Here is a 25999-nt window from a genome sequence, read left to right on the forward strand (position 1 = left end):
ATACATGTTTCAATGCCATTCTCCCAAATCTCCCCACCCTCTCCCTCTCCCTTTCCCACAGATTCCATAAGACTGATCTATGCATCAGTGTCTCTTTTGCTGTCTTGTACACAGGGTTATTGTTACCATCTTTCTAAATTCCATATATATGTGTTAGTATACTTTATTGGTGTTTTTCTTTCTGGCTTACTTCACTCTGTATAATAGGTTCCAGTTTCATCCACCTCGTTAGAACTGATTCAAATGTATTCTTTTTAATGGCTGAGTAATACTCCATTGTGTATATGTACCACAGCTTTCTTATCCATTCATCTGCTGATGGGCATCTAGGTTGCTTCCATGTTCTGGCTATTATAAACAGTGCTGCGATGAACATTGGGGTACACGTGTCTCTTTCAATTCTGGTTTCCTCAGTGTGTATGCCCAGCAGTGGGATTGCTGGATCATAAGGCAGTTCTATTTCCAGTTTTTGAAGGAATCTCCACACTGTTCTCCATAGTGGCTGTTCTAGTTTGCATTCCCACCAACAGTGTAAGAGGGTTCCCTTTTCTCCACACCCTCTCCACCATTTATTGCTTGTAGACTTTTGGATCGCAGCCATTCTGACTGGTGTGAAATGGTACCTCATAGTGATTTTGATTTGCATTTTTCTGATACTGAGTGATGTTGAGCATCTTTTCATGTGTTTGTTAGCCATCTGTATGTCTTCTTTGGAGAAATGTCTATTTAGTTCTTTGGCCCATTTTTTGATTGGGTCATTTATTTTTCTGGAGTTGAGCTGTAGGAGTTGCTTGTATATTTTTGAGATTAGTTGTTTGTCAGTTGCTTCATTTGCTATTATTTTCTCCCATTCTGAAGGCTGCCTTTTCACCTTGCTAATAGTTTCCTTTGTTGTGCAGAAGCTTTTAAGTTTAATTAGGTCCCATTTGTTTATTTTTGCTTTTATTTCCAATATTCTGGGAGGTGGGTCATAGAGGGTCCTGCTGTGATGTATGTTGGAGAGTGTTTTGCCTATGTTCTCTCTAGGAGTTTTATAGTTTCTGGTCTTACGTTGAGATCTTTAATCCATTTTGAGTTTATTTTTGTGTATGGTGTTAGAAAGTGTTCTAGTTTCATTGTTTTACAAGTGGTTGACCAGTTTTTCCAGCACCACTTGTTAAAGAGATTGTCTTTAATCCATTGTATATTCTTGCCTCCTTTGTCAAAAATAAGGTGTCCATATGTGCGTGAATTTATCTCTGGGCTTTCTATTTTGTTCCATTGATCAATATTTCTGTCTTTGTGCCAGTACCATACTGTCTTGATGACTGTGGCTTTGTAATAGAGCCTGAAGTCAGGTAGGTTGATTCTTCCAGTTCCCTTCTTCTTTCTCAAGATAGCTTTGGCTATTCGAGGTTTTTTTGTATTTCCATACAAATTGTGAAATTATTTGTTCTAGCTCTGTGAAGAATACCGTTGGTACCTTGATGGGGATTGCATTGAATCTATAAATTGCTTTGGGTAGTATACTTATTTTCACTATATTGATTCTTCCAATCCATGAACATGGTATATTTCTCCATCTATTAGTGTCCTCTTTGATTTCTTTCACCAGTGTTTTATAGTTTTCTATATATAGGTCTTTAGTTTCTGTAGGTAGATATATTCCTAAGTATTTTATTCTTTCCGTTGCAATGGTGAATGGAATTGTTTCCTTAATTTCTTATTTTCTCATGTTAGTGTATAGGAATGCAAGGGATTTCTGTGTGTTGATTTTATATCCTGCAACTTTACTATCACCATTGATTAGTTCTAGTAATTTTCTGGTGGAGTCTTTAGGGTTTTCTATGTAGAGAGGATCATGTCATCTGCAAATAGTGAGAGTTTTACTTCTTCTTTTCCAATTTGGATTCCTTTTATTTCTTTTTGTGCTCTGACTGCTGTGGCCAAAACTTCCAAAACTATGTTGAATAGTAAAGGTGAAAGTGGGCACCCTTGTCTTGTTCCTGACTTTAGAGGAAATGCTTTCAATTTTTCACCATTGAGGATAATGTTTGCTGTGGGTTTGTCATATATAGCCTTTATTATGTTGAGGTATGTTCCTTCTATTCCTGCTTTCTGGAGAGTTTTATCATAAATGGGTATTGAATTTTGTCAAAGGCTTTCTCTGCATCTATTGAGATAATCATATGGTTTTTATTTTTCAATTTGTTAATGTGGTGTATTACATTGATTGATTTATGGATATTGAAGAATCCTTGCATCCCTGGGATAAAGCCCACTTGGTCATGGTGTATGATCTTTTTAATGTGTTGTTGGATTCTGATTGCTAGAATTTTTTATTACGGATTTTTGCATCTATGTTCATCAGTGATATTGGCCTGTAGTTTTTTTTTTGTGGCATCTTTGTCAGGTTTTGGTATTAGGGTGATGGTGGCCTCATAGAATGAGTTTGGAAGTTTACCTTCCTCTGCAATTTTCTGGTAGAGTTTGAGCAGGATAGGTGTTAGCTCTTCTCTAAATTTTTGGTAGAATTCAGCTGTGAAGCCGTCTGGACCGGGGCTTTTGTTTGCTGGAAGATTTTTGATTACAGTTTCAATTTCCGTGCTTGTGATGGGTCTGTTAAGATTTTCTATGTCTTCCTGGTCGAGTTTTGGAAAGTTGTAGTTTTCTAAGAATTTGTCCATTTCTTCCACGTTGTCCATTTTATTGGCATATAATTGGTGATAGTAGTCTCTTATGATCCTTTGCATTTCTGTGTTGTCTGTTGTGATCTCTCCATTTTCCTTTCCAATTTTATTGATTTGATTTTTCTCCCTTTGTTTCTTGATGAGTCTGGCTAATGGTTTGTCAATTTTATTTATCCTTTCAAAGAACCAGCTTTTGGCTTTGTTGATTTTTGCTATGGTCTCTTTTGTTTCTTTTGCATTTATTTCTGCCCTAATTTTTAAGATTTCTTTCCTTCTACTAACCCTGGGGTTCTTCATTTCTTCCTTTTCTAGTTGCTTTAGGTGTAGAGTTAGGTTATTTATTTGACTTTTTTCTTGTTTCTTGAGGTATGCCTGTATTGCTATGAATTTTCCCCTTAGGACTGCTTTTAAAGTGTCCCATAGGTTTTGGGTTGTTGTTTTTTCGTTTTTATTCTTTCTATGCAAATTTTTATTTCTTTTTTGATTTCTTCTGTGATTTGTTGGTCATTCAGAAGCGTGTTGTTCAGCCTCCATATGTTGGAATTTTTAATAGTTTTTCTCCTGTAATTGAGATCTAATCTTACTGCATTGTGGTCAGAAAAGATACTTGGAATGATTTCTATTTTTTTGAATTTACCAAGGCTAGATTTATGGCCCAGGATGTGATCTATCCTGGAGAAGGTTCCATGTGCGCTTGAGAAAAAGGTGAAATTCATTGTTTTGGGATGAAATGTCCTATAGATATCAATTAGGTCTAAGTGGTCTATTGTATCATGTAAAGTTTGTGTTTCCTTGTTAATTTTATGTTTAGTTGATCTATCCCTAGGTGTGAGTGGGGTATTAAAGTCTCCCACTATTATTGTGTTATTGTTAATTTCTCCTTTCATACTTGTTAGCATTTGTCTTACATATTGCGGTGCTCCCATGTTGGGTGCATATATATTTATAATTGTTATATCTTTTTCTTGGATTGATCCTTTGATCATTATGTAGTGACCATCTTTGTCTCTTTTCACAGCCTTTGTTTTAAAGTCTATTTTATCTGATATAAGTATTGCTTCTCCTGCTTTCTTTTGGTCCCTATTTGCATGGAAAATCTTTTTCCAGCCTTTCACTTTCAGTCTGTATGTGTCCCCTGTTTTGAGGTGGGTCTCTTTTGACAACATACGTAGGGGTCTTGTTTTTGTAGCCATTCACTCAGTCTTTGTCTTTTGGTTGGGGCATTCAACCCATTTACGTTTAAGGTAATTACTGATAAGTATGATCCCATTGCCATTTACTTTATTGTTTTGGGTTTGATTTTATACACCGTTTTTGTGTTTCCTGTCTAGAGAATATCCTTTAGTATTTGTTGGAGAGCTGGTTTGATGGTGCTGAATTCTCTCAGCTTTTGCTTGTCTGAAAAGCTTTTGATTTCTCCTTCATATTTGAATGAGATCCTTGCTGGGTACAATAATCAGGGCTGTAGGTTATTTTCTTTCATCACTTTAAGTATGTCTTGCCATTCCCTCCTGGCTTGAAGAGTTTCTATCGAAAGATCAGCTGTTATCCTTATGGGAATTCCCTTGTGTGTTATTTATTGTTTTTCCCTTGCTGCTTTTAATATTTGTTCTTTGTGTTTGATCTTTGTTAATTTGATTAATATGTGTCTTAGGGTGTTTCACCTTTGGTTTCTCCTGTTTGGGACTCTCTGGGTTTCTTGGACTTGGGTGATTATTTCCTTCCCCATTTTAGGGAAGTTTTCAACTATTTTTTCCTCAAGTATTTTCTCATGGTTTTTCTTTTTGTCTTCTTCTGGGACCCCTATGATTCGAATGTTGTAGCGTTTAATATTGTCCTGGACGTCTCTGAGATTGTCCTCATTTCTTTTAATTCGTTTTTCTTTTATCCTCTCTGATTCATTTATTTCTACCATTCTATCTTCTAATTCACTAATCCTATCTTCTGCCTCTGTTATTCTACTCTTTGTTGCCTCCAGAGGGTTTTTAATTTCATTTATTGCATTATTCATTATATATTGACTCTCTTTTATTTCTTGTAGGTCCTTGTTAAACCTTTCTTGCATCTTCTCAATCCTTGTCTCCAGGCTATCTATCTGTGATTCCATTTTGATTTCAAGATTTTGGATCAATTTCACTATCATTATTCGGAATTCTTTATCAGGTAGATTCCCTATCTCTTCCTCTTTCTTTTGATTTGGTGGGCATTTATCCTGTTCCTTTATCTGCTGGGTATTCCTCTGTCTCTTCATCTTGTTTAAATTGCTGAGTTTGGGGTGTCCTTTCTGTATTCTGGCAGTTTGTGGAGTTCTCTTTATTGTGGCCTTTCCTCGCTCTGTGTGGGTTTGTACAGGTGGCTTGTCAAGGTTTCTTCGTTAGGGAAGCTTGTGTCGGTGTTCTGGTGGGTGGAGCTGTATTTCTTCTCTCTGAAGTGCAATGAAATGTCCAGTAATGAGTTATGGGATGTCTGTGGTTTTGGGGTGACTTTGCGCTGCCTGTATGTTGGAGCTCAGGGCTGTGTTCCTTGTTGCTGGAGAATTTGCTTGGTGTGTCTTGCCCTGAAACTTGTTGGCCCTTGTGTGGTGCTTGGTTTCAGTGCAGGTATGGAGGCATTTGATGAGCTCCTGTCATTTAATGTTCCTTGGAATCAGGAGCTCCCTGGAGTCAGGAGCTCCCTGGAGTCAGGGTTTGGACTTAAGCCTCCTGCTTCCAGTTATCGGTCTTATTTTTACAGTAGTTTCATAGTTTCTCCTTCTATACAGCACCATTGATAAAACATCTACGTTAAAGATGAAAAGTTTCTCTACCGTCAGGGTCACCCAGAGAGGTTCACAGCGTTATATGAAGAAGAGATGAGGGAGGAGGGAGTTAGAGGTGATCCGAATGAGATGAGGTGGAATCAGTAGAGGAGAGAGTGGGCTATCCAGTAATCTCTTCCTTATGTGCACTCCACATCTGGACTGCTCAGAGTTGTTCACGGAGTTATACAGAGAAGAGAAGAAGGAGGAAGGTGACAGAGGTGGCCAGGAGGATAAAAGGGGGGGCAATGAAAAGGAGGGAGACAGATCCAGCCAGTAATCAGTTCCCTAAGTGTTCTCCACCGTCTGGAACACACAGAAATTCACAGAGTTGGGTAGAGTAGAGAGGAGTTAGGGAGGAGACACAGGTGACCTGGTGGAGAAAAAGGAGAGTCCAAAGGGAGAGACAGCAGTTAAGCCAGTAATCTCGCTCCCTAGTGATAAATGGGTCCTGAAGATTGGGTTCTTAAAGGTACAAAATTGGTAACAAATACATAAAAGCAAAAATTAAAAATCTAGAGTAGAGTTTGGAATTTCAAAAATACGCTGTTAAAGAAAAGAAGAAGGAAAAGAAAGAGAGAAAAAACGAACAAAAACAAACAAGGTCGTGAAAATTATAAAGAAAATATAGGTACAAAATTGATAACTAATACCAAAAAGCAAAAGTTAAAAATCTAGAGTAGAGTTTGGAATTTCAAAAATACAATTTTAAAAAAAGAAGAAGAAAAAGAAAGAGCGAGAGAAAAAAACAAGCAAGAACAAAGTCGCATAAATTATAAAGAAAATACAGGTACAAAATTGATAACAAATACCAAAAAGCATAAATTAAAAATCTAGAATAGAGTTTGGAATTTCAGGTATACAATGTTATTTAAAAGAAGAAGAGAAAGAAACAGAGAAAAAGAAAAAGAGAAAATAAAAAGGGTCACAGAAATTATAAAAAAACAAACTATAGGTACAAAATTGATAACAAATACCAAAAAGCTAAAATTAAAAATCTAGAGTAGAGTTTGGAATTTCAAAAAATACAATGTTAAAGAAAAAGAAGAAAAAAAAAAAACAAGGTCAAAAAATTATAAAAATATATATATGAAGTTTGCTTTAAAAAAATGGGGTCTTTTTTTTTTTTTGCAAATTAATTAGTTATAAAAGTGAAAATTAAAGGAATAATAGAGGACTTAAAAATTTTTTTTTTCAATTAAAAATAGAAAAAAGAAAGAAAGAATGATTGTAAAAATAGTAAAAATATATCTAGGACTTTCTCTGGTTTTGTTGTGAGTATTATGGTTCAGTTCATTTTTGGCTAGTTCCTGGGTCCGACTTACATTTCTCAAGATCTATAGGCCCCTTCCTATGTAGTTGGTACTAACCACAGGGTTTTTTTTTTTTTTTTTTTTTACTTTTATTTTTTTAAATTTTATTTTATTTTTAAACTTAACATAATTGTATTAGTTTTGCCAAATATCAAAATGAATCCACCACAGGTATACATGTGTTCCCCATCCTGAACCCTCCTCCCTCCTCCCTCCCCATACCATCCCTCTGGGTTGTCCCAGTGCATTAGCCCCAAGCATCCAGTATCGTGCATCGAACCTGGACTGGCATCTCGTTTCATACATGATATTCTACATGTTTCAATGCCATTCTCCCAAATCTTCCCACCCCTCTCCCTCTCCCACAGAGTCCATAAAACTGTTCTATACACAGGGTTTTAATCTATTGCCTGTAGCTTCCAAGGTGGTTCCCTCTGTTACAGCTTCTTCTGTTTGCTGGTCTCTTCAGTGTGTGGTTTCCGCCCTGACACAAAGGGGACGGTGGAGAACACTTTTTTTTTTTTTTTTTAGGCTCACTTGTTCAGTCGCTCTGAGGGGAGGTAGGGAGGAATGCTGCAAACAAATAACACTGGCGTATGCTCGCAGTGCCTCAGCCACATTGGGTCTGCCCCCACCCCCCCTTCACGGCGCGTGTGGCCTCCCTGCCCATGCTCCTCAGGCTCTAGGTTGCTCCACTGGGAACCATCTGTGGCCGGCCCTGGGCTGCCTGCACTTCCAGGTCCAGGCCGCTCAGGTTCAGGCACTCGGGTAGTCCTCAGAGGCGCAGACTCTGGGTTGGGCCTGCGTTTTGTGCCCTTCCCAGATCCGAGCAGCTCAGGTGATGAGGTGTTTCGCATGCGCGATTGCTGCGACTTATCGCCTCCCCGCCGCTCGGTTATCTAGGTGTGCACCGGCGCACCTTCTCAGGCAGATGTTGACCGTCCAGACCCCCAAGAAGTTTTAGTTAGCAAAGAAGCCTGCTTACAGTTTTATAGATAATGTCTCTCTGGGGCTGCGATTGTCCCCTCCCAGCTCTGGCTGCCTATCACCGGAGGGGGATGGTCTGCCGCCGGCTATCTCTGTTCAGTCCTTTGTTCTGCGCGGGCCTGGCGGTGTCTTAGGTTAGGGCTGGCTTTTCGCGTGGTAGATAGCCCACAGTCTGGTTTGCTAGCCCAAATTATTTCGCTCAGATAGCGCTCGGGGTATTCAGGCCAGTTCCTTGCGTTGCAGCCCGCGCCAAGCCTCCCTGCCCAGCCCCCGCTTGCTAATGGTGGATGCAGGCGTCTGCGCTGCTTCTCCGCTGGGGGAGTTACTGTAGGGCTCGCAATGTGCGGGTTTTAATAGTTTATTTTTCCTCCCTGTTATGTTGCCCTCTGTGCTTCCAAGGCTCGGCACAGATTCGGCAGTGGGAAGGTTTCCTGGTGTTTGGAAACTTCTCTCTTTTTAAGACTTCCTTCCCGGGACGGAACTCCGTCCCTCCCTCTTTTGTCTCTTTTTTTGTCTTTTATATTTTTTCCTACCTCCTTTTGCAGAGTTGGGTTGCTTTTCTGGGTGCCTGATGTCCTCTGCCGGCATTCAGAAGTTATTTTGTGGAATTTACTCCGCGTTTAAATGTTCTTTTGATGAATTTGTGGGGTTCAAGAAAGTGTTCTCCCCGTCCTCCTCCGCCATCTTAGCTCCTCCCTCTATGATGCATTTTAATACTGTATATATTTTAAATACCACAAGTCATTTTTATTGTTTTGTCCAGTCACTGTTTTTTTTTCCTGTTTACTCATTTATTTGCCCTTTCTATTATCTTCATTTCTTTCTACATTTCTATATCCATTTGAGATCATTTTCTTTCTTCCCAAAACTCTAGCCTGTTACTTTTTAATGTAGATCAGGTAGTGAAAAATTGTCTCAATTTTTTTTTTTCTTGACTGAAAGTTTCTGATTTGCCTTCAGATTTGAAAAATATTTTGCTGGGTATAGAATTCAAGATTGGCAGTTATTTCCAGTAATTTAAAGACATCTTTTTTCTTTTCTGACGACTATAGTTTCTGTTTAGAAATCAGCCAAAAATCTTATTATTGTTTCTTTGAAGGTAATAGTTTTTTCCTCTACTGAAAAAATTTTTTCTTCTTGGTTTTCAAAAGTTTTCTTACATACTTAATAGTTCTTTGTGTGTGTATTGTTTGTTTGTTTTGAGGGGAGAACATGAATTGTGCTTGAGGTTTGTAGAACTTCTTGAATCTTTTTTTCTGGAATTCTAATTACATGTATTTTAGATCATTCAATTTTTCCCTCTATTTCCAATTCTTTTATTTTCCATTGACTGTCTTTATAATTAATCCTTTATTCTGGTATGTCTAGATCAGATCAGATCAGTCGCTCAGTCGTGTACAACTCTTCACAACCCCATGAATTGCAGCACGCCAGGCCTTCCTGTCCATCACCAACTCCCGGAGTTCACTGCGACTCACATCCATCGAGTCAGTGATGCCATCCAGCCATCTCATCCTCTGTCGTCCCCTTCTCCTCCTGCCCCCAATCCCTCCCAGCATCAGAATCTTTTCCGATGAGTCAACTCTTCGCATGAGGTGGCCAAAGTACTGGAGTTTCAGCTTTAGCATCATTCCTTCCAAAGAAATCCCAGGGCTGATCTCCTTCAGAATGGACTATTTGGATCTCCTTGCAGTCCAAGGGATTCTCGAGAGTCTTCTCCAACACCACAGTTCAAAAGCATCAATTCTTTGGCACTCAGCCTTCTTCACAGTCCAACTCTCACATCCATATGTGACCACAGGAAAAACCATAGCCATGACTAGATGGACCTTTGTTGGCAAAGTAATGTCTCTGCTTTTGAATATGCTATCTAGGTTGTTCATAATTTTCCTTCCAAGGAGTAAGTGTCTTTTAATTTCATGGTTGCAGTCACCATCTGTAGTGATTTTGGAGCCCAGAAAAATAAAGTCTGAAACTGTTTCCACTGTTTCCCCATCTATTTCCCATGAAGTGATGGGACCGGATGCCATGATCTTCGTTTTCTGAGTGTTGAGCTGTAAGCCAACTTTTTCACTCTCCTCTTTCACTTTCATCAAGAGGCTTTTGAGTTCTTCTTCACTTTCTGCCATAAGGGTGGTGTCATCTGCATATCTGAGGTTATTGATATTTCTCCCGGCAATCTTGATTCCAGTTTGTGTTTATTCCAGTCCAGCGTTTCTCATGATGTACTCTACATATAAGTTAAATAAACAGGGTGACAATATACAGCCTTGACGAACTCCTTTTCCTATTTGGAACCAGTCTGTTGTTCCATGTCCAGTTCTAACTGTTGCTTCCTGACCTGCATACAAATTTCTCAAGAGGCAGATCAGGTGGTCTGGTTTTCCCATCTCTTGAAGAATTTTCCACAGTTTATTGTGATCCACACAGTCAGAGGCTTTGGCATAGTCAATAAAGCAGAAATAGATGTTTTTCTGGAACTCTCTTGCTTTTTCTATGATCCAGCGGATGTTGGCAATTTGATCTCTGGTTCCTCTGCCTTTTCTAAAACCAGCTTGAACATTAGGAAGTTCACGGTTCACATATTGCTGAAGCCTGGCTTGGAGAATTTTGAGCATTACTTTACTAGCGTGTGAGATGAGTGCAATTGTGCGGTAGTTAGAGCATTCTTCAGCATTGCCTTTCTTTGGGATTCGAATGAAAACTGACCTTTTCCAGTCTTGTGGCCACTGCTGAGTTTTCCAAATTTGCTGGCATATTGAGTGCAGCACTTTCACAGCATCATCTTTCAGGATTTGGAATAGCTCAATTGGAATTCCATCACCTCCACTAGCTTTGTTTGTAGTGATGCTTTCTAAGGCCCACTTGACTTCACATTCCAGGATGTCTGGCTCTAGGTCAGTGATCACACCATCGTGATTATCTGGGTCGTGAAGATCTTTTTTGTACAGTTCTTCCGTGTATTCTTGCCATCTCTTCTTAATATCTTCAGCTTCTGTTAGGTCCATACCATTTCTGTCCTTTATCGAACTCATCTTTGCCTGAAATGTTCCTTTGGTATCTCTGATTTTCTTGAAGTGATCCCTAGTCTTTCCCATTCTGTTGTTTTCCTCTATTTCTTTGCATTGGTCGCTGAAGAAGGCTTTTCTCTTCTTGCTATTCTTGGAACTCTGCATTCAAATGTTTATATCTTTCCTTTGCTTGTTTGCTTTTTGCTTCTCTTCTTTTCACAGCTATTTGTAAGGCCTCCCCAGACAGCCATTTTGCTTTTTTGCGTTTCTTTTCCATGGGGATGGTCTTGATCCCTGTCTCCTGTACAATGTCACGAACTTCATTCCATAGTTCATCAGGCACTCTATCTATCAGATCTAGGCCCTTAAATCTATTTCTCACTTCCACTGTATAATCATAAGGGATTTGATTTAGGTCATACCTGAATGGTCTAGTGGTTTTCCCTACTTTCTTCAATTTAAGTCTGAATTTGGCAATAAGGAGTTCATGGTCTGAGCCACAGTCAGCTCCTGGTCTTGTTTTTGCTGACTGTATAGAGCTTCTCCATCTTTGGCTGCAAAGAATATAATCATCTTACTTCGGTGTTGACCATCTGGTGATGTCCATGTATAGAGTCTTCTCTTGTGTTGTTGGAAGAGGGTGTTTGTTATGACCAGTGCATTTTCTTGGCAAAACTCTATTAGTGTTTGCCCTGCTTCATTCCGTATTCCAAGGCCAAATTTGCCTGTTACTCCAGGTGTTTCTTGACTTCCTACTTTTGCATTCCATTCCCCTATAATGAAAAGGACATCTTTTTTGGGTGTTAGTTCTAAAAGGTCTTGTAGGTCTTCATAGAACCATTCAACTTCAGCTTCTTCAGTGTTACTGGTTGGGGCATAGACTTGGATTACTGTGATACTGAATGGTTTGCCTTGGAAAGGAATAGAGATCATTCTGTCGTTTTTGAGATTGCATCCAAGTACTGCATTTCAGACTCTTCTGTTGACCATGATGGCCACTCCATTTCTTCTGAGGGATTCCTGCCCGCAGTAGTAGATATAATGGTCATCTGAGTTAAATTCACCCATTCCAGTCCATTTCAGTTCTCTGATTCCTAGAATGTCGACATTCACTCTTGCCATCTCCTGTTTGACCACTTCCAATTTGCCTTGATTCACGGACCTGACATTCCAGGTTCCTATGCAATATTGCTCTTTACAGCATCGGACCTTGCTTGTATCACCAGTCACGTCTACAGCTGGGTATTGTTTTTGCTTTGGCTCCATCCCTTCATTCTTTCTGGAGTTATTTCTCCACTCATCTCCAGTAGCATATTGGGCACGTACTGACCTGGGAAGTTTCTCTTTCAGTGTCCTATCATTTTGCGTTTTCATACTGTTCATGGGGTTCTCAAGGCAAGAACACTGAAGTGGTTTAGGGTCTAATGTGCTATTAAATCCATCCATTTAGTTATTTAAGGTACTATGTTTTTAAAGTTTTGAATTTCCATTTGATACTGATAAAAAATGGGTTATAGTTCAATGGTGAACTTCTTCACCTTTTATTTTTTTGATTATTTACATTTTTAAAAAATTTTTCTTGGTTTAAGTTTTCCGTTTCTGGAATAACTTTTTCTTTCACATTTAATTCATTCCTGTATTCTTTCATCTTATTTCTGACATTTTCTAGTTCTGATTTATTTTATTCTCATTTTCTATAATCTTTTTTTTGTTTGTTTGTTTGTTTTTATATATTAGGTTACAGTTTTTCTCTGTTTGGGGGCACACCTTTCTGTAAGGATATCCTTCTAATCATTTTTGTTTCCTGATTTGAGAAATAATCATTCTATGTGAAATTTGACTGTGATACTTTTCTTAATTTTACATAAAATGAGTTTTACTCAACTTTTAGGAATGAAGGCTGTGTTAGGGTAGCTGCATATCTCTAGAACTGTTATTTCTACTTTTTCCAAATTATTTGGAAGAAAAACTTTTATATCTATTTGGAAAGAGAGATAGCCTTATACTTGTTAAAATTTGCTTTCTTCCCTTTTATCTAGACGTTTTTGCCCCTTTCGCCCATACTGTCCTTGCTGTGTCCTCAGTCGTGTCTCACTCTTTGTGACCCCAAGGACTGTAGCCCACCAGGCTCCTTTGTCCATGAGGATTCTCCAGGCAAGAATACTGGACTGGATTGCTATGCCTTCCTCCAGAGGATCTTCCCAACCTAGGGATCGAACCCAGGTCTCCTTCATTGCAGGCAGATTCTTTACCCGAGCCACTAGGGAAGCCTAGTGTGGATACGATTCTGAACAGTTTTTTTCTCACTGTGACATTTTGTCTTGAATATCCTATGGATTAGTTTCAAGAGTTCAGAGATCAGAGTTTTCCAATCTTTCCGGAACTTACTGTGCAATGTTTATACTGACCTATAAATTAGAGTATGCAGAAGTCTTTTTCAGTTTTACTTCCTGGTGTGAAATGAACCAGTTTTGATTTCCAGGGAAGTACCTTCTGATATTTTGAGGCTTTTTCCGATCTGAGGTCCATGAGATTCTGCATTGTTTTGCTCTGCCTCGTCTGATAGAAATGCTGATACACATCCGCCTTTGTGGTTGTTGGGTCATTGTTCCCACCTGCTCATCTTTTGGGTTTTGTGGGGATACATTTTTTTATAAATATATTCATGGGTTTTTTATTTTGCTGTCCCAGTTGTTCTTTTTTTATATTATGCTTTTTTATAGTACTAATAAATGGGTAGTGTATTTTGTCAGTGTTTTTTCCTGTATTTGTTGAGCTCTCATATGGCTTTTATCTTTTACTGTATTTGTATTGTTTATAGGATAGTTCTTTTTAAAATTTTATGCACACATACGTACATGCATATACACGTATATATTTTCAGTGTGTTTTAAGACTTTTCTAGAATTTATTCTAATCTAAATTAACATAAAGTTTTTATAGTAATCTCTCTGCATCTGCTAAATTCATTTCTAATACAATTTATTTATGTCATCTTTATTTTTCTTGGTTGGTATTGCTAAATTTATGTATTTTTCTTAATAGGTGAAACTTCATTGGTCTTCTATGTTATATGAATTTTCTTCTTTTCTGTTTCATTTATTTCTGCTTTTTTAACTTTTATCATTTTGTTCCTTACACTTTCTTTGAGATTATTTTACTGTCCTTTTCCTAACTTCCTAAGTTGGTCATTTAGCTCATCACTTCTATTCTTTAGGTAGTTACCCTCATATTTTAAAATGTATTTCTGGCCAAAATATTGTTTAGTACAGAAAAGGTCATAGTTAACAAGTACGTAGCTAAAAAATTTACACAAGGTCAAGAAATTTACGTATCTATAACTCAAAGGAAGAAATAGAATAGTATTATAACCCTCTGATATATAATAAATTTTCAGTAAATGTTAGCTTTTACTATTTTTGATGTTAAGTGTTACTAAAAATCATTTCTCTTTTAGGTATCATGGTATATTATCTAGTTAGTAAAGATTTAGTGTAGCAAAATAGAGTTCTAGTAACTCTGAAAGTAACAAAATTTCAGAGTCCTTATGGCAGTATCTGATTGAAGAATATTGAGACAGTAGCATGGAATCATATGTACCATATGTAAAACAGATAGTGGGAGTTTGCTGAATGATGCAGGGAGCTCAAACTTGTGCTCTGGGACAACCTAGAGGGGTGGGTTTGGGTGGGAGGTTAAGGGAAGGTTCAAGAGGGAGGGGACGTATGTATACCTATGGCTGATTCAAGTTAATGTATGGCAGAAACCAACATAACATTGTGAAGCAATTATCTTCCAATTAAAAAAAATTTTTTTAAGAAATTATATATATATAAAGAAAGATTCAGACTGCATTTCTAAAAAAGATAAACCAGTTTGCTTTTCAGTTTCAACTTGCTTAATCAAATCAGTGGTGTTTTATGTTTTGTAATTTCTTACAAAATGGCTTATTCCTTTTATTTTTTCCTAAGGTCAGATACTTCATACTGACGTGGTATACCTGCATTGTGGACAAGGCTTCCGAGAGGCAGAGAAAATAAAGAGGCTTTTGCTGAATTTCAAGTATGAAAATAAGTATCCTTTTGAGTACTTCAGTGGCTCAGACAGTCAGAGATAACCTTTGAAGTTCCTAATTTGGAGGGGCGTATTAAGGGAAGTGCCTTGGTGTGAGGAAAGGAGCTATGTTAAACCATGCTGGGGCAAATTGCTGGAGAACTTTGCTATTTGGAGACTGGAGGAATGCTGCCCGCTTCTGCAGCCTTCACTAAACAAAGTTGGTAATATAAGCAAAGTGAAGTGAAGTGAAGTCGCTCAGTCGTGTCTGACTCTTTGCAACCCCACAGACTGTAGCCTACCAGGCTTCTCTGTCCATGGGATTTTCCAGGCAATAGTACTGGAGTAGATTGCCATTTCCTTCTCCAGGGGATCTTCCCCACCCAGGGCTCGAACCCAGGTCTCCCACATTGTAGACAGATGCTTTACCATCTGAGCCACCAGGGAAGTCCAATATAAGCAAAAGTGACCATTTAATTCTTCAGTTTGGGCTTTCTCTTTCTCTTCTTCCTCCTCCCCTTCCTTCCTTCTTCTCTCCCTCCCTCTCTTTCTTTCTTTTTTATAGATCTGAGGAATGGATTTGGCAGTAGTTGGAAGCTTCAGAAATTACTTGAAAACATACCACATAATTCAGTCATAGTTCTTTATTATGGCTTAGAATGTTCTCTTATTCCGTTACATTACATTTCAATTACATTTTATGCAAAGATGGGCACAATAAAGGATAGAAACATTATGGACCTATCAGAAGCAAAAGATATTAGCAAGAGGTGGCAAAAATACACAGAATAACTATACAAAAAAAAAATCTTAATGACTCAGATAACCCTGATGGTATGATCACTCACCTAGAGCCAGACATCCTGGAGTGTGAAGTCAAGTGGGCCTTAGGAAGAATCACCATGAACAAAACTAGTGGAAATAATGGAATTTCAGCTGAACTATTCCAAAGCCTAAAAGATGATGCTGTGAAAGTGCTGCACTCAATACGCCAGCAAATTTGGAAAACACAGCAGTGACCACACTCAGCATCGGTAAATGTCAGTTTTCATTCCAATCCCAAAGAAAGGCAATGCCAAAAAGAATGTTCAAAGTACTGCAAATTGCACTCATCTCACATGCTAGCCAAGTAATGCTCAAAATTCTCCAAGCCAGGCTTCAACATTACGTGAACTGAGAACTTGCAGATGTTCAAGCTGGATTTAGAAAAGGCACAGGAACCAGAGATCAAATTGCCAACATCCATTGGATCATAGAAAAAGCAAGAGAATTCCAGAAATACTATGCCAAAACCTTTGACTGTGTGGATCATAACAAACTGTGGAAAATTCTTAAAGAGATGGGAATACCAGACCACCTGATCTGCCTCCTGAGAAATCTGCATGCAGGTTAAGAAGCAACAGTTTAGAAACAGATGTGGACTACAGACTGGTTCCAAATTGGGAAAGGAGTAGTCAAAGCTGTGTATTGTCACCCTGCTTATTTAATTTGTATGTAGAGTACATCTTGTGAAATGCCGGACTGGATGAAGCACAAGCTGGAATCAAGATTTCTGAGAGAAATATCAATAACCTCAGATATGCAGAGGACACCACCCTTGTGGCAGAAAGTGAAGAGGAACTAAAGAGCCTCTTGATGAAAGTCGAAGAGGAGGGTAAAAAAGCTGGCTTAAAATTCAACATTCAAAAAACAGATCATAGCATCTGGTCCCATCACTTCATGGAAAATAGATGGGGAGGCAATGGAAACAGAGACTTTATTTTTCTTGGGCTCTGAAATCACTGCAGATGGTAACTGGAGGTGTGAAATTAAAAGATGCTTGCTCCTTGGAAGAAAAGCTGTGACCAATCTAGACAGCATATTAAAAAGCAGAAACATTACTTTGCCAACAGAGGTCTGTAGAGTCAAAGCTGTACTTTTTCCAGTAGTTACATATGGATGTGAGAATTGGACCATAAAGAAAGTTGAGAGCTAAAGAATTGATGCTTTTGAACTGCAGTGTTGGAGAAGACTCTTGAGGGTCCCTTGGACTGCAAGGAGATCCAACCAGTCAATCCTAAGGGAAATCAGTCCTGAATATTCATTGGAAGTGCTAATGCTGAAGTTCCAATATTTTGGCCACCTGATGCAAAGAACTGACTCATTGGAAAAGACGCTGATGCTGAGAAAGATTGAAGGCAGGAGAAGGGGATGACAGAGGATGAGATGGTTGGATGGCATCACCGACTTGATGGACATGAATTTGAGCAAGCTCTGGGAGTTAGTGATGGACAGGGAAGCCTGGTGTGCTGCAGCCTATGGGGTACGCAAAGAGTCGGACACAACTGAGTGACTGAACTGAACTGTTCACTTATTCTTGCCTAAATTTGGTTACTTCTAGGTGGGGAGAAAGCTAACTGTTTTTGAGACTATGTGATCATAAAACATTTCTCCATGACCTCCTATAATACCAAGTGCAGAGGCAGTGTCTTTTATTCTACATAAGTCTGCACTGCCCTTGTGAGATAGTGGAGAGGTTGCTTGGATATATGAGACAATACGAGCATCATATAATATTGTTTGTGCATTCTGTCCATTTTCTCCTGATTGATTTATAAGCATGCCTTGATCTCATCCTTTTTTTCATTCTGTTTCTTCTTCAAGCTGCAGCACAGTGGTGATTGGAAATGGAACTGCCTGCCGGGAAACAGAAGCTTACTTTGCTGACCTGATAATGAACAACTACTTTGCACCACTGGATGTCGTTTACTGGTAAGGATGTTAGGAATGTTTCTTCTTTTTTTTTTTTGAGAAGCAAAGGAACTTCTGAAGTTCTTCAGTGATGAATTCTTCTTTCTCTTAAGATGTGTACCTTTTTGTCCTCATGTATCACCTCTTCGCATTCTTAAGGGCTTTGCAGGACAATGTAAAGTGTCTGTCTCTTGGAGAAATTTGAGTTTCTGAAACGAGTTGAGTTTCAGTATCCTGAAACGGCTTTCAGATGCAGCAACTTAGGGCTTGGATTCATGGGATTTTTCAGGCTGTACATTGTGTGAGGCTGTAGCTAACTAGTGATTAAGTAGAACGGTGTCCAGGCCCAGCAGCTATAGATTGTGGATAGCTTAGCCTTCTTCTGCAAAAGTTTTTCTTTTTTTAAATTTATTTATTTTTAATTAAAGGATAATTGCTTTACAGTATTATATTGTCTTCTGCCATATGTCAACATAGATTAACCATAAATACTTATGTCCCATCCCTCTTGAACCTCCTTCCTACCTCCTACCCCATCCCACCCCTTTAGTTTGTCACAGAGCACCAGATTTAAGCTCCCTATGTCATACAGCAAATTCTCATTGGCTAGCTATTACATTTTATATATGGTAATGTATGTGTTTCAATTTGATGTCTATGAATTATTAGTCTTCGGAACTGAGACCTAAGGTAAGTATTAAAAATTGATAACTTTTCTGATGTTCCTATCTCGTTTGTCTCTTCATCACACGCTTTCATCTTGTAAGGCATACAGTTGACTTCTAAATAGCTTTGGATTAGCAGGACCTAGATCTGTAGTAGTTCTGCTCCTGGATCTGTAGTAATTCTGCTTTCATTCACCATTGTTTCCTCACTTTCCTTTTAAACCTCAAATAGCCATCTTTCCCTTTTCCAAAGGACGGTTGAATGCTAAATCCTAGAGTTGAATACTACGGGAGAAGATAGTTATAATGGATGATATCTAGGGGAAAACACGTTAGGAGCCATCTCCCACTGCTTTTTGAAAAATGTAATTCAGCTAATAAGTATGTGATCAGGATCAACAAAACAAAAACAAAACCCAGTACAGGAAGAAGAATGCTAGGATCCATTCTGATAGGCCAAAAGACGGGGGCTTTTATTTAGTGTAGTATTCCTTGGTACGTGGAATTGTATTGTAGTATATTCTTTATGCCAAGGGACTGCTCTGGTGGCTCAGATGGTAAAGAACCTGCCTGCAGTGCAGGAGACCTGGGTTCAATCCCTGGGTTGGGAACATCCCCTGGAGAAGGGAATGGCTACTCACTCCAGTATTCTTACCTGGAGAATTCCATAGACAGAGGAGCCTGGCAGACTACAGTCTATGGGGTCACTACGAGTTGGACCGACTGAGTGACTGTTTCACTGCATTTTTCACTTTTCTATGCCAGGAGTATAATCACGATGTTAGAAAAGCAAATTCAGGGTAACCAAAGGGGATTCGAAGGGTAGGGTCAATCTGTAGGTGACATGGGATCATGATTCAGGATAGAATCAGGTTGAATTGTCTGTCTTAGCTTTTTTCCCTCTCCATGTTGGTTAGGTCAGTCTAGGAAGTACTGTGAATCTTCGCTATTCTGGGAACTGCACACATATACTCAGTCCTTTTGAGAACGTAAGACTAGGACCTGACATAGCTAATTCAGTTTCTTTCTGACAACTTCTCTGATTTCTGTTTAACTTGTTCACATTAATTTGATATAAATATCTTGCATACATTTACAGTGATTGTAAATAGAACTTTATTAAAGACATTAAATATTGAAGACTTGTTGGATTTTATCTGAATTTGCTTAGAGGTTCTCCCCTTTCTTGAACTTGCAGCAGTGTGTCGTAGTAGAAAGAGGGGAGCTTTGGAGCCAGAAAAATCTGGGTCTGTCTTTTGTTGTCACCATGTGCTAGTTATGCATGTTTGGAAGGCTTACTCCGCCTCTGTGGTCTTCTCTTCCCTCATCATTAAAGTGGGGAATGCTTTAATACCTGGCCTACTAAAAATGCAATAAATGTGTAAATAGATCAGAAAATGGAAAGAAATAGGGAATGCTTTTGCTTTCAGTAATAACATTTTGAAATTTTCTTTATAATTATTTCCATATTCAATATTAAAACTTTCTTTAATATTTCTTTTTGTGTTGTATTAAGAATTGCTTTACTATATTACTTTGTATCTCTATAAAGGATGTTAATTTTGTTCCCCAACCATAGTAAAGAATTCTTTCATTCTTTATAATTAGTTTTTCAATTCATTTTCTTGAATTTCAAGAGAGTATATGATCATATCATTTATAAAAGGTATTGAATTTATCAGTTCTTTTTCTAGTTGTAAACCTTTTTATTTTCTTCTCTTCTTTAATAGTATCATGCAGTATCTTTGAAAAGCTATTAAATAGTAATGATAGGGGATTTTTCCCCCTCCTTTAGTTTTATTAGAATGCTTCTAGTATTTCCCTTAAGTATGTTACTACCTTTGTATATATTTTTAAAAATCATTTAAAGGAAATAGTCTTTATTTATGAGGGTTTTAAAACTACAGATTCCTATTGTACTTAAAAAATCAAAAGTAAAAGATAACATTAATGCTTTTTCAGAATTTTGCCATGATTTTCTCTAAAGAGGTTTTTTTTTCTCTTTTGATCAATATGCTAAATTCTGAAAGTAGTAGGTTTCCTACAGTTGAACAATCTTTGCAGTTCTAATGTGAACTTTGTCATAGTATATCACTCTTTTAATGTACTTTTGGAATATATTTGCTAGTATTTTATTATGTGCTTTTGAAACCCTCAAATGATGCAAATATATAATCAGAATTTACAGTGTGAGCTTTAGGAAAATCAGCTGTTCACAATTTCATTTTGTTATCCTTTTGCCAGTTCAACATACCTTTATGAAGAAACCATGTTTTCTCATCCAGTGCCTTGAAATGACATTGCAAGCTACATTTAAGTTGAAATTTCCAAGCTTTCTCTGGCAGTCATTTTTAATGTTCCTGAACAGATAATCTAATGGGTGTTCCTATAATTCTTTCAGGTACTTATTTATCCTGAAAAACCTTTTCCTGACAATCCACCAGCACGTTCCTTCTTATCTATTTCTTCTAACAACTTTTGCCCTGATTTTTCTGCCATACAGCATGATTCATCTTGTAACTTGTAAACCCCATGCATTCTGACCCATCTATCCAGCTTCTGTCTCAGTCATTTCTCTTAAAATAAACTCTGGCACTTATACCTTCTATGGAGAAAATCATCCAAAGCTTCAATCTCAGTTATCAAGGAAAAAAAAATCTGGATTAAGTTATAGATTATAACATGTTGGAACTTAGTTTGTCACACATGTTTAAAGTTGGAAGTGTTTGTGAAAAGGAATTACACAGTATTACATGTATCATTTGTTTTAAGTATGTGCTAGAATGATTTGATCAATTCTCTGGCCCATAGTAGATATCACTTTATTTTTTTAATATCTGAGTATTTATTCCCATTCATTTTAAAATGTCACACTTGATTATTTTCTCTCTTTTTTTTAATTCCTCTTTCTCCTTTTGTTAAAAAAAATGTTTCCTTTTATGTAGTAATGGTGAAATTTATTGAAAGGTAGAAATCACTAGCTTCTTATGAAACATTTATGTTTTTATGTATTGTATCTGGTTTCTCCTACATTGATACCTTCTTTAATCAGGGTACCATGTTTTATTTGTCTCTACCTCCTTCACATTGTGTATTTCTGTACTTACAGATGCATCTCAATAAATATTTACTAACTTAAATTGTTGAATATTAATGTTAACACTATATGCTGCTACTGCTGCTAAGTCACCTCAGTCGTATCTGACTCTGTGCGACCCCATAGACGGCAGCCCACCAGGCTCCCCCATCCCTGGGATTCTCCAGGCAAGAACACTGGAGTGGGTTGCCATTGCCTTCTCCAATGCAGGAAAGTGAAAAGTGAAAATGAAGTCGCTCAGTCGTGTCCAGCTCTTAGTGACCCCATGGACTGCAGCCCACCAGGCTCCTCCATCCATGGGATTTTCCAGGCAAGAGTACTGGAGTGGGGTGCCATTGCCTTCTCTGAACACTATATGAGACTCCTTTAAACCTGGGAGTAGAATATGGAAAACAGATTTAGTGCTGTTAATTCACACCTTCTCTTAGTGTTCCTATTCTAAAATCTGCAATTTACAAATGACTTTGATCACTGTGTATTTGTTATAACCTTTCCCCTACTTCGTATATTTTCATTTTCTCATACCAATAAATCTGTCTATTTCAGTTTCATCATGCATAAAATGAAATAATAAAAGTACCCATCTTAGAGTTATCATGAAGGTTAAACGAGTTTATATATGTAGTATAATGTGCTTAGAACAGCACACCATTATTAATGAGGTCAAATATAATTTTATATATTCATTTCCTATTTCTGTATTTTTTGTGTATGAATGGCTTGTTTGTGTCCTTTGTCCATTTTTTTTTCTTTTGAAAGTTTTCATTTTGTTCATAATTGCTCATCTTGTTCAGATTTGTAAATTGTCTTTATATTAATGATTAGTTTGTTACAGTTTTTGCAAATCTTGCAAATCACTTCCCCATCTTTGTGTTTGTAATTTGAGCTTTATTTCATGTAGAATTTCGTATTTTATTTTCTCCAGTTTATTTATCTTTTTTTTTGTCCTGAATTTTATTTATTTATCTTTTTTTTTTGTTTTCAAACTTTGTGTTTATCTTTTTCTTTATGGCTTACGAGTTTTGTATCATGCTTGAAACTTTTCTGTCTTCTGACTTTTTGTTTTGAAGTCACAAAACCTCATTATCCTCTCAGTTACTTGTATGGTTGCTTTGAAGCTTTATTCTCTAAGAAACCAAAAATTAATGAGAGAACTTCAATAAGCTTAGATAACAGAAATAGAAAGTAGAAGGCTGTGAAATAACCTCAGGGTGGTTTTGAATATGGAAGGATGCCAGTTTCCCTTCAGGCCTCTGTTTGCCAACTCTGCGGTTTTGTAAACAGCAGAACCACTTGATTTCCTCCTTTGCTTCCCCCGCACCCCTCCCTTTCTCTTTATCCTTCCGTCATTTTTCTCCTTTTTCCCTCCCTCCTTATATCTGTCACTTTCCCTTCCCTTAATCTCTTGTTTAGCTATATCATATTTTTGGCATTTCCTGTCATTTGACAGCTGGATTGTTTACTATATTTGATGTATCTTTAGTTTTAAGCCTGTCAGTACAGACATCTGACCACAATTTCAGTGTTTATTTGTAGGCGTATTTAGTATGGTGTTTGTAATGAGCTGAGGAGACAGTTGTTGTTCAGCTGCTCAGTTGTGTCAGATCTTTGCAATCCCATGGACTGTAGCACACCAGGTTTCCCTGTCCTTCACCATTTCCCAGAGTTTGCTCAAACTCACGTCCGTTGAGTTAGTGATGCCGTCCAATCATCTTGTCCTCTGTAGCCCCCTTCTCCTCCTGTGCTTGATCTTTCCCAGCATCAGGGTCTTTTCCAATGAGAGCTCTTCTGGACATTTCTGTTTTCAAATTTATTATTTACAACTCAGTCAGAAGGGTATATATATGTTGATGAGAAATAAAATATCAAAATTTTTATTGTTCCTTTTTGCTATTAGGTGGCATTCTATATACTGCTTTCTTTGTTTGTTCTGTTAATACTTAAAATTTCCTGGGCCTCTTGAATAGGTAGAGTGATACTTTTTGGTTCTTCAAAATCTCAGCCATCACTTTTCAGATATTACCTCTGTCCCATTTTACCCTCTCTTCTACCTCTGAAATTCTGTTTACATCTACTCAGCCTTCTCATTCTATCCTCCATGCTTTTTAACTTCTCTCTTTTCATTTTCCATTTCTTATTTCTCTGAGCTGCTTTTTGGTTGCTTTCTTCAGATCTTTTCTCCAATTCACCAGCTTTTTCTTTAGCTTTCAGACCCATCCATTGAATTTTCATTTCTAGAAGCTGTAGTTTTTCACTTCTAGAAGTCCTATTTGTTACTTTTTCAGCTTTATTGAGAGAGAATTGACATGTAATAAACTGCACATATTTAATTTTTTTCAGTTTCCTAGGTTTTGACATATGTGTTCTCCCATGAAACTGTCACCACAATTAAAATAATGAACATACCCACCACCCCCCAAATTTCCTCATATTCCTTTGTAATCCGTCCTGCCTTCCCTGAACCCTCCCTCCCCCAGGTAACCTCTGATTTGCTTTATGTAGCTATAGATTAGTTTGCACTGTTTAGACTTGTATGTAATTGGAATCATATAGTATATAGTCATACAGTGTAATTATTTTGAGGTTCATCCATGATGTTATATTTGTCAATAGTTCTTTTTGTTACTGAATATTCTATTGTATGATTAAATCATAATTAGTTTGTTCATTTACTTGTTGATGGACATTTGAATTGTTGCTGGTATTTGGCTATTACAGATAAAGCTGTATGAACGTTCTTGTTCAAGTCTTTGTGTAGACAAAATGCTTTCATTCATGTTGGGTATGTAAGTAGGAATGGAATGGCTATGTGGTATGGTAGGTATAGTTTAACCTAAGAAACTGCCACAATGTATTCTGAGGTGCTTTTACTGTTCTGCGTGCCCACCAGGAGTGTATCAGAGTTCCAGCTTATCCACATCCTTATCAATCTGCTTGCTTTGGCTGGGGGTCTTTTAAATTCAGCCAGCCTAGTGGATATGTAGTGACATTTCATTGTGGTTTTAATGGACATTCCCCAGCAATTAATGATGTTGAGCATCTTCATTTGCTTATTTGTCATCCATGTATTTTCTTCATGTAGTATCTGTCCAGATCTTTTTCCCATTTAAAAAAATTGTATTATTTTTCTTCCTATTATTAAGAGTATTTTATATTTTTTATATTTATTCTGAGTTCAGAGCCTATAAGTACATGTTTTGTAAACATTTTCTTCCAGTCTCCACTCTTCATTTTTTAACATGGTCTTTGGAAAAGCAAACGTTTTAAGTTTTGATGATGCTGGATTTATCAGGGTATTTTGTATGGTTCTTGTCTTTTGTCTTATGTAAGTAATGTTTGAAAAAACTAAGGTCACCATGATTTTCCTGTGTGTTTTGTTTTAGAAATAGCTTTAATTTTGTTTAGGTCTGTGATTCATTTAAAGTTAATTTTTATATACGGTAAGGAGTTCTTTTTTTCCTATATGGCTATGGATTATTCCAGTACCTTTTGTTGAGAGATTTTCTTTTCCCCACTGAATTGCTTTGGCATCTTTGTTGAAAATCAGCTGCTCTTATATGTGTGGATCTGTTTCTAGAGTCTGTCTGTTTAACTGTATGTCTTTACACTAATCTTTGTATCTTTAACACTACTAGTGCTGATTTGTATAGCTTAATAAGTGATGAAATTAGATGGTGTGGCCCTTCAACTTCATACTTCTTTTTCAAAATTGTTTGGCTATTCTAGGTCCACAGCACTTATACATAAATTGCAGAATCAGCCTTTCAGTTTGTGCTAATGGGCATCCTTATTTTGCTTGGGAGTTGATTCTATAATGTAATTTGTAGAGACTTGATATCCATCTGTTTAATTTTTAATTTCAGTTATTTTTTTATATCTAGAAACTGTTTTCAAATCTGCTTGATCATCTTACAGTTTTTCACTTGTTCCTAAATATATTTTTAAACCTATCTTTTACTTCCTTAATTATACTTAGCATTGTTACTTTGTAGTCTGTGATAATTCTAATATCTAAAATCCTTGCAAGTCTATTTCTGCCTTCTGTTGTTACTGCTGGTTCTGCTTTGTTTCCTTTTTTTGTTCTGTTAGTTTTTATTGAAAACTCCTTATTTTCATGGAACTTTGTCTGTGGGAATTCACTGAGGCCTGGATTGATTGAGTCTCTTCAAAGAGGATTTGTATTTCCTTCTGTCAGGCTCCTGTAGACACTACCAGTTTGGGATCATTTAAATTAAATTCTCAGCTTGATTTTTTTTTGCTGGCCACCCAGGAGTGTGAATTTCGGCTGCAAACGAAAGAGATGGCTTATGGTTCCATATTCTCATCAGAGATTTCTCCTGTGATAAGGTCTGAGATAGTCCATTGTCATTGCAATATCTTGGGGTTAGGGTACAGGGTATACTTTGACCCATATACTGCAGATTTAAACTTTTTGATATCAGCTTTATATGTGGGAGGGTTGTTGGAGGAATCATTTGTTAATACCATCTAAGACCCAGGTGGACCCTGGGTTTTGTCTTCTGTGAAGACAAATTCTGTGAAGCTCTTCTCTAATTCTGTGAAGCTCTCTGAGGCCATAAAATTCACCTGGTTCAGCAATGCCCTCAGGTAAAAGTAAGCTTCAGAAATCAAGGTTCCTGTGTTCTTCTTTGTCTTCCCTTTTTTTTTTTTTTTTTG

General features: G+C 37.4%; 1 protein-coding gene across 5 annotated transcripts in view; it reads left to right on the forward strand.

Annotated features, from left to right (window-relative positions):
• The window catches only part of SRBD1 (S1 RNA binding domain 1), a 244418-nt gene that overhangs the window by 59218 nt on the left and 159201 nt on the right, over positions 1-25999 (forward strand). For 3 of the 5 annotated variants that reach the window (XM_070379644.1, XM_070379641.1, XM_070379642.1), the window contains 2 exons: positions 14749-14845; positions 17471-17581. In XM_070379644.1, the coding sequence (XP_070235745.1) occupies positions 14749-14845; positions 17471-17581 (208 nt within the window). The remainder of the gene's footprint in view (positions 1-14748; positions 14846-17470; positions 17582-25999) is intronic. The other 2 variants (XM_005897586.2, XM_070379643.1) reach the window with 1 other exon arrangement.

Source organism: Bos mutus, chromosome 11, assembly GCF_027580195.1.
Source record: "Bos mutus isolate GX-2022 chromosome 11, NWIPB_WYAK_1.1, whole genome shotgun sequence".
Classification (NCBI taxonomy): domain Eukaryota; kingdom Metazoa; phylum Chordata; class Mammalia; order Artiodactyla; family Bovidae; genus Bos; species Bos mutus.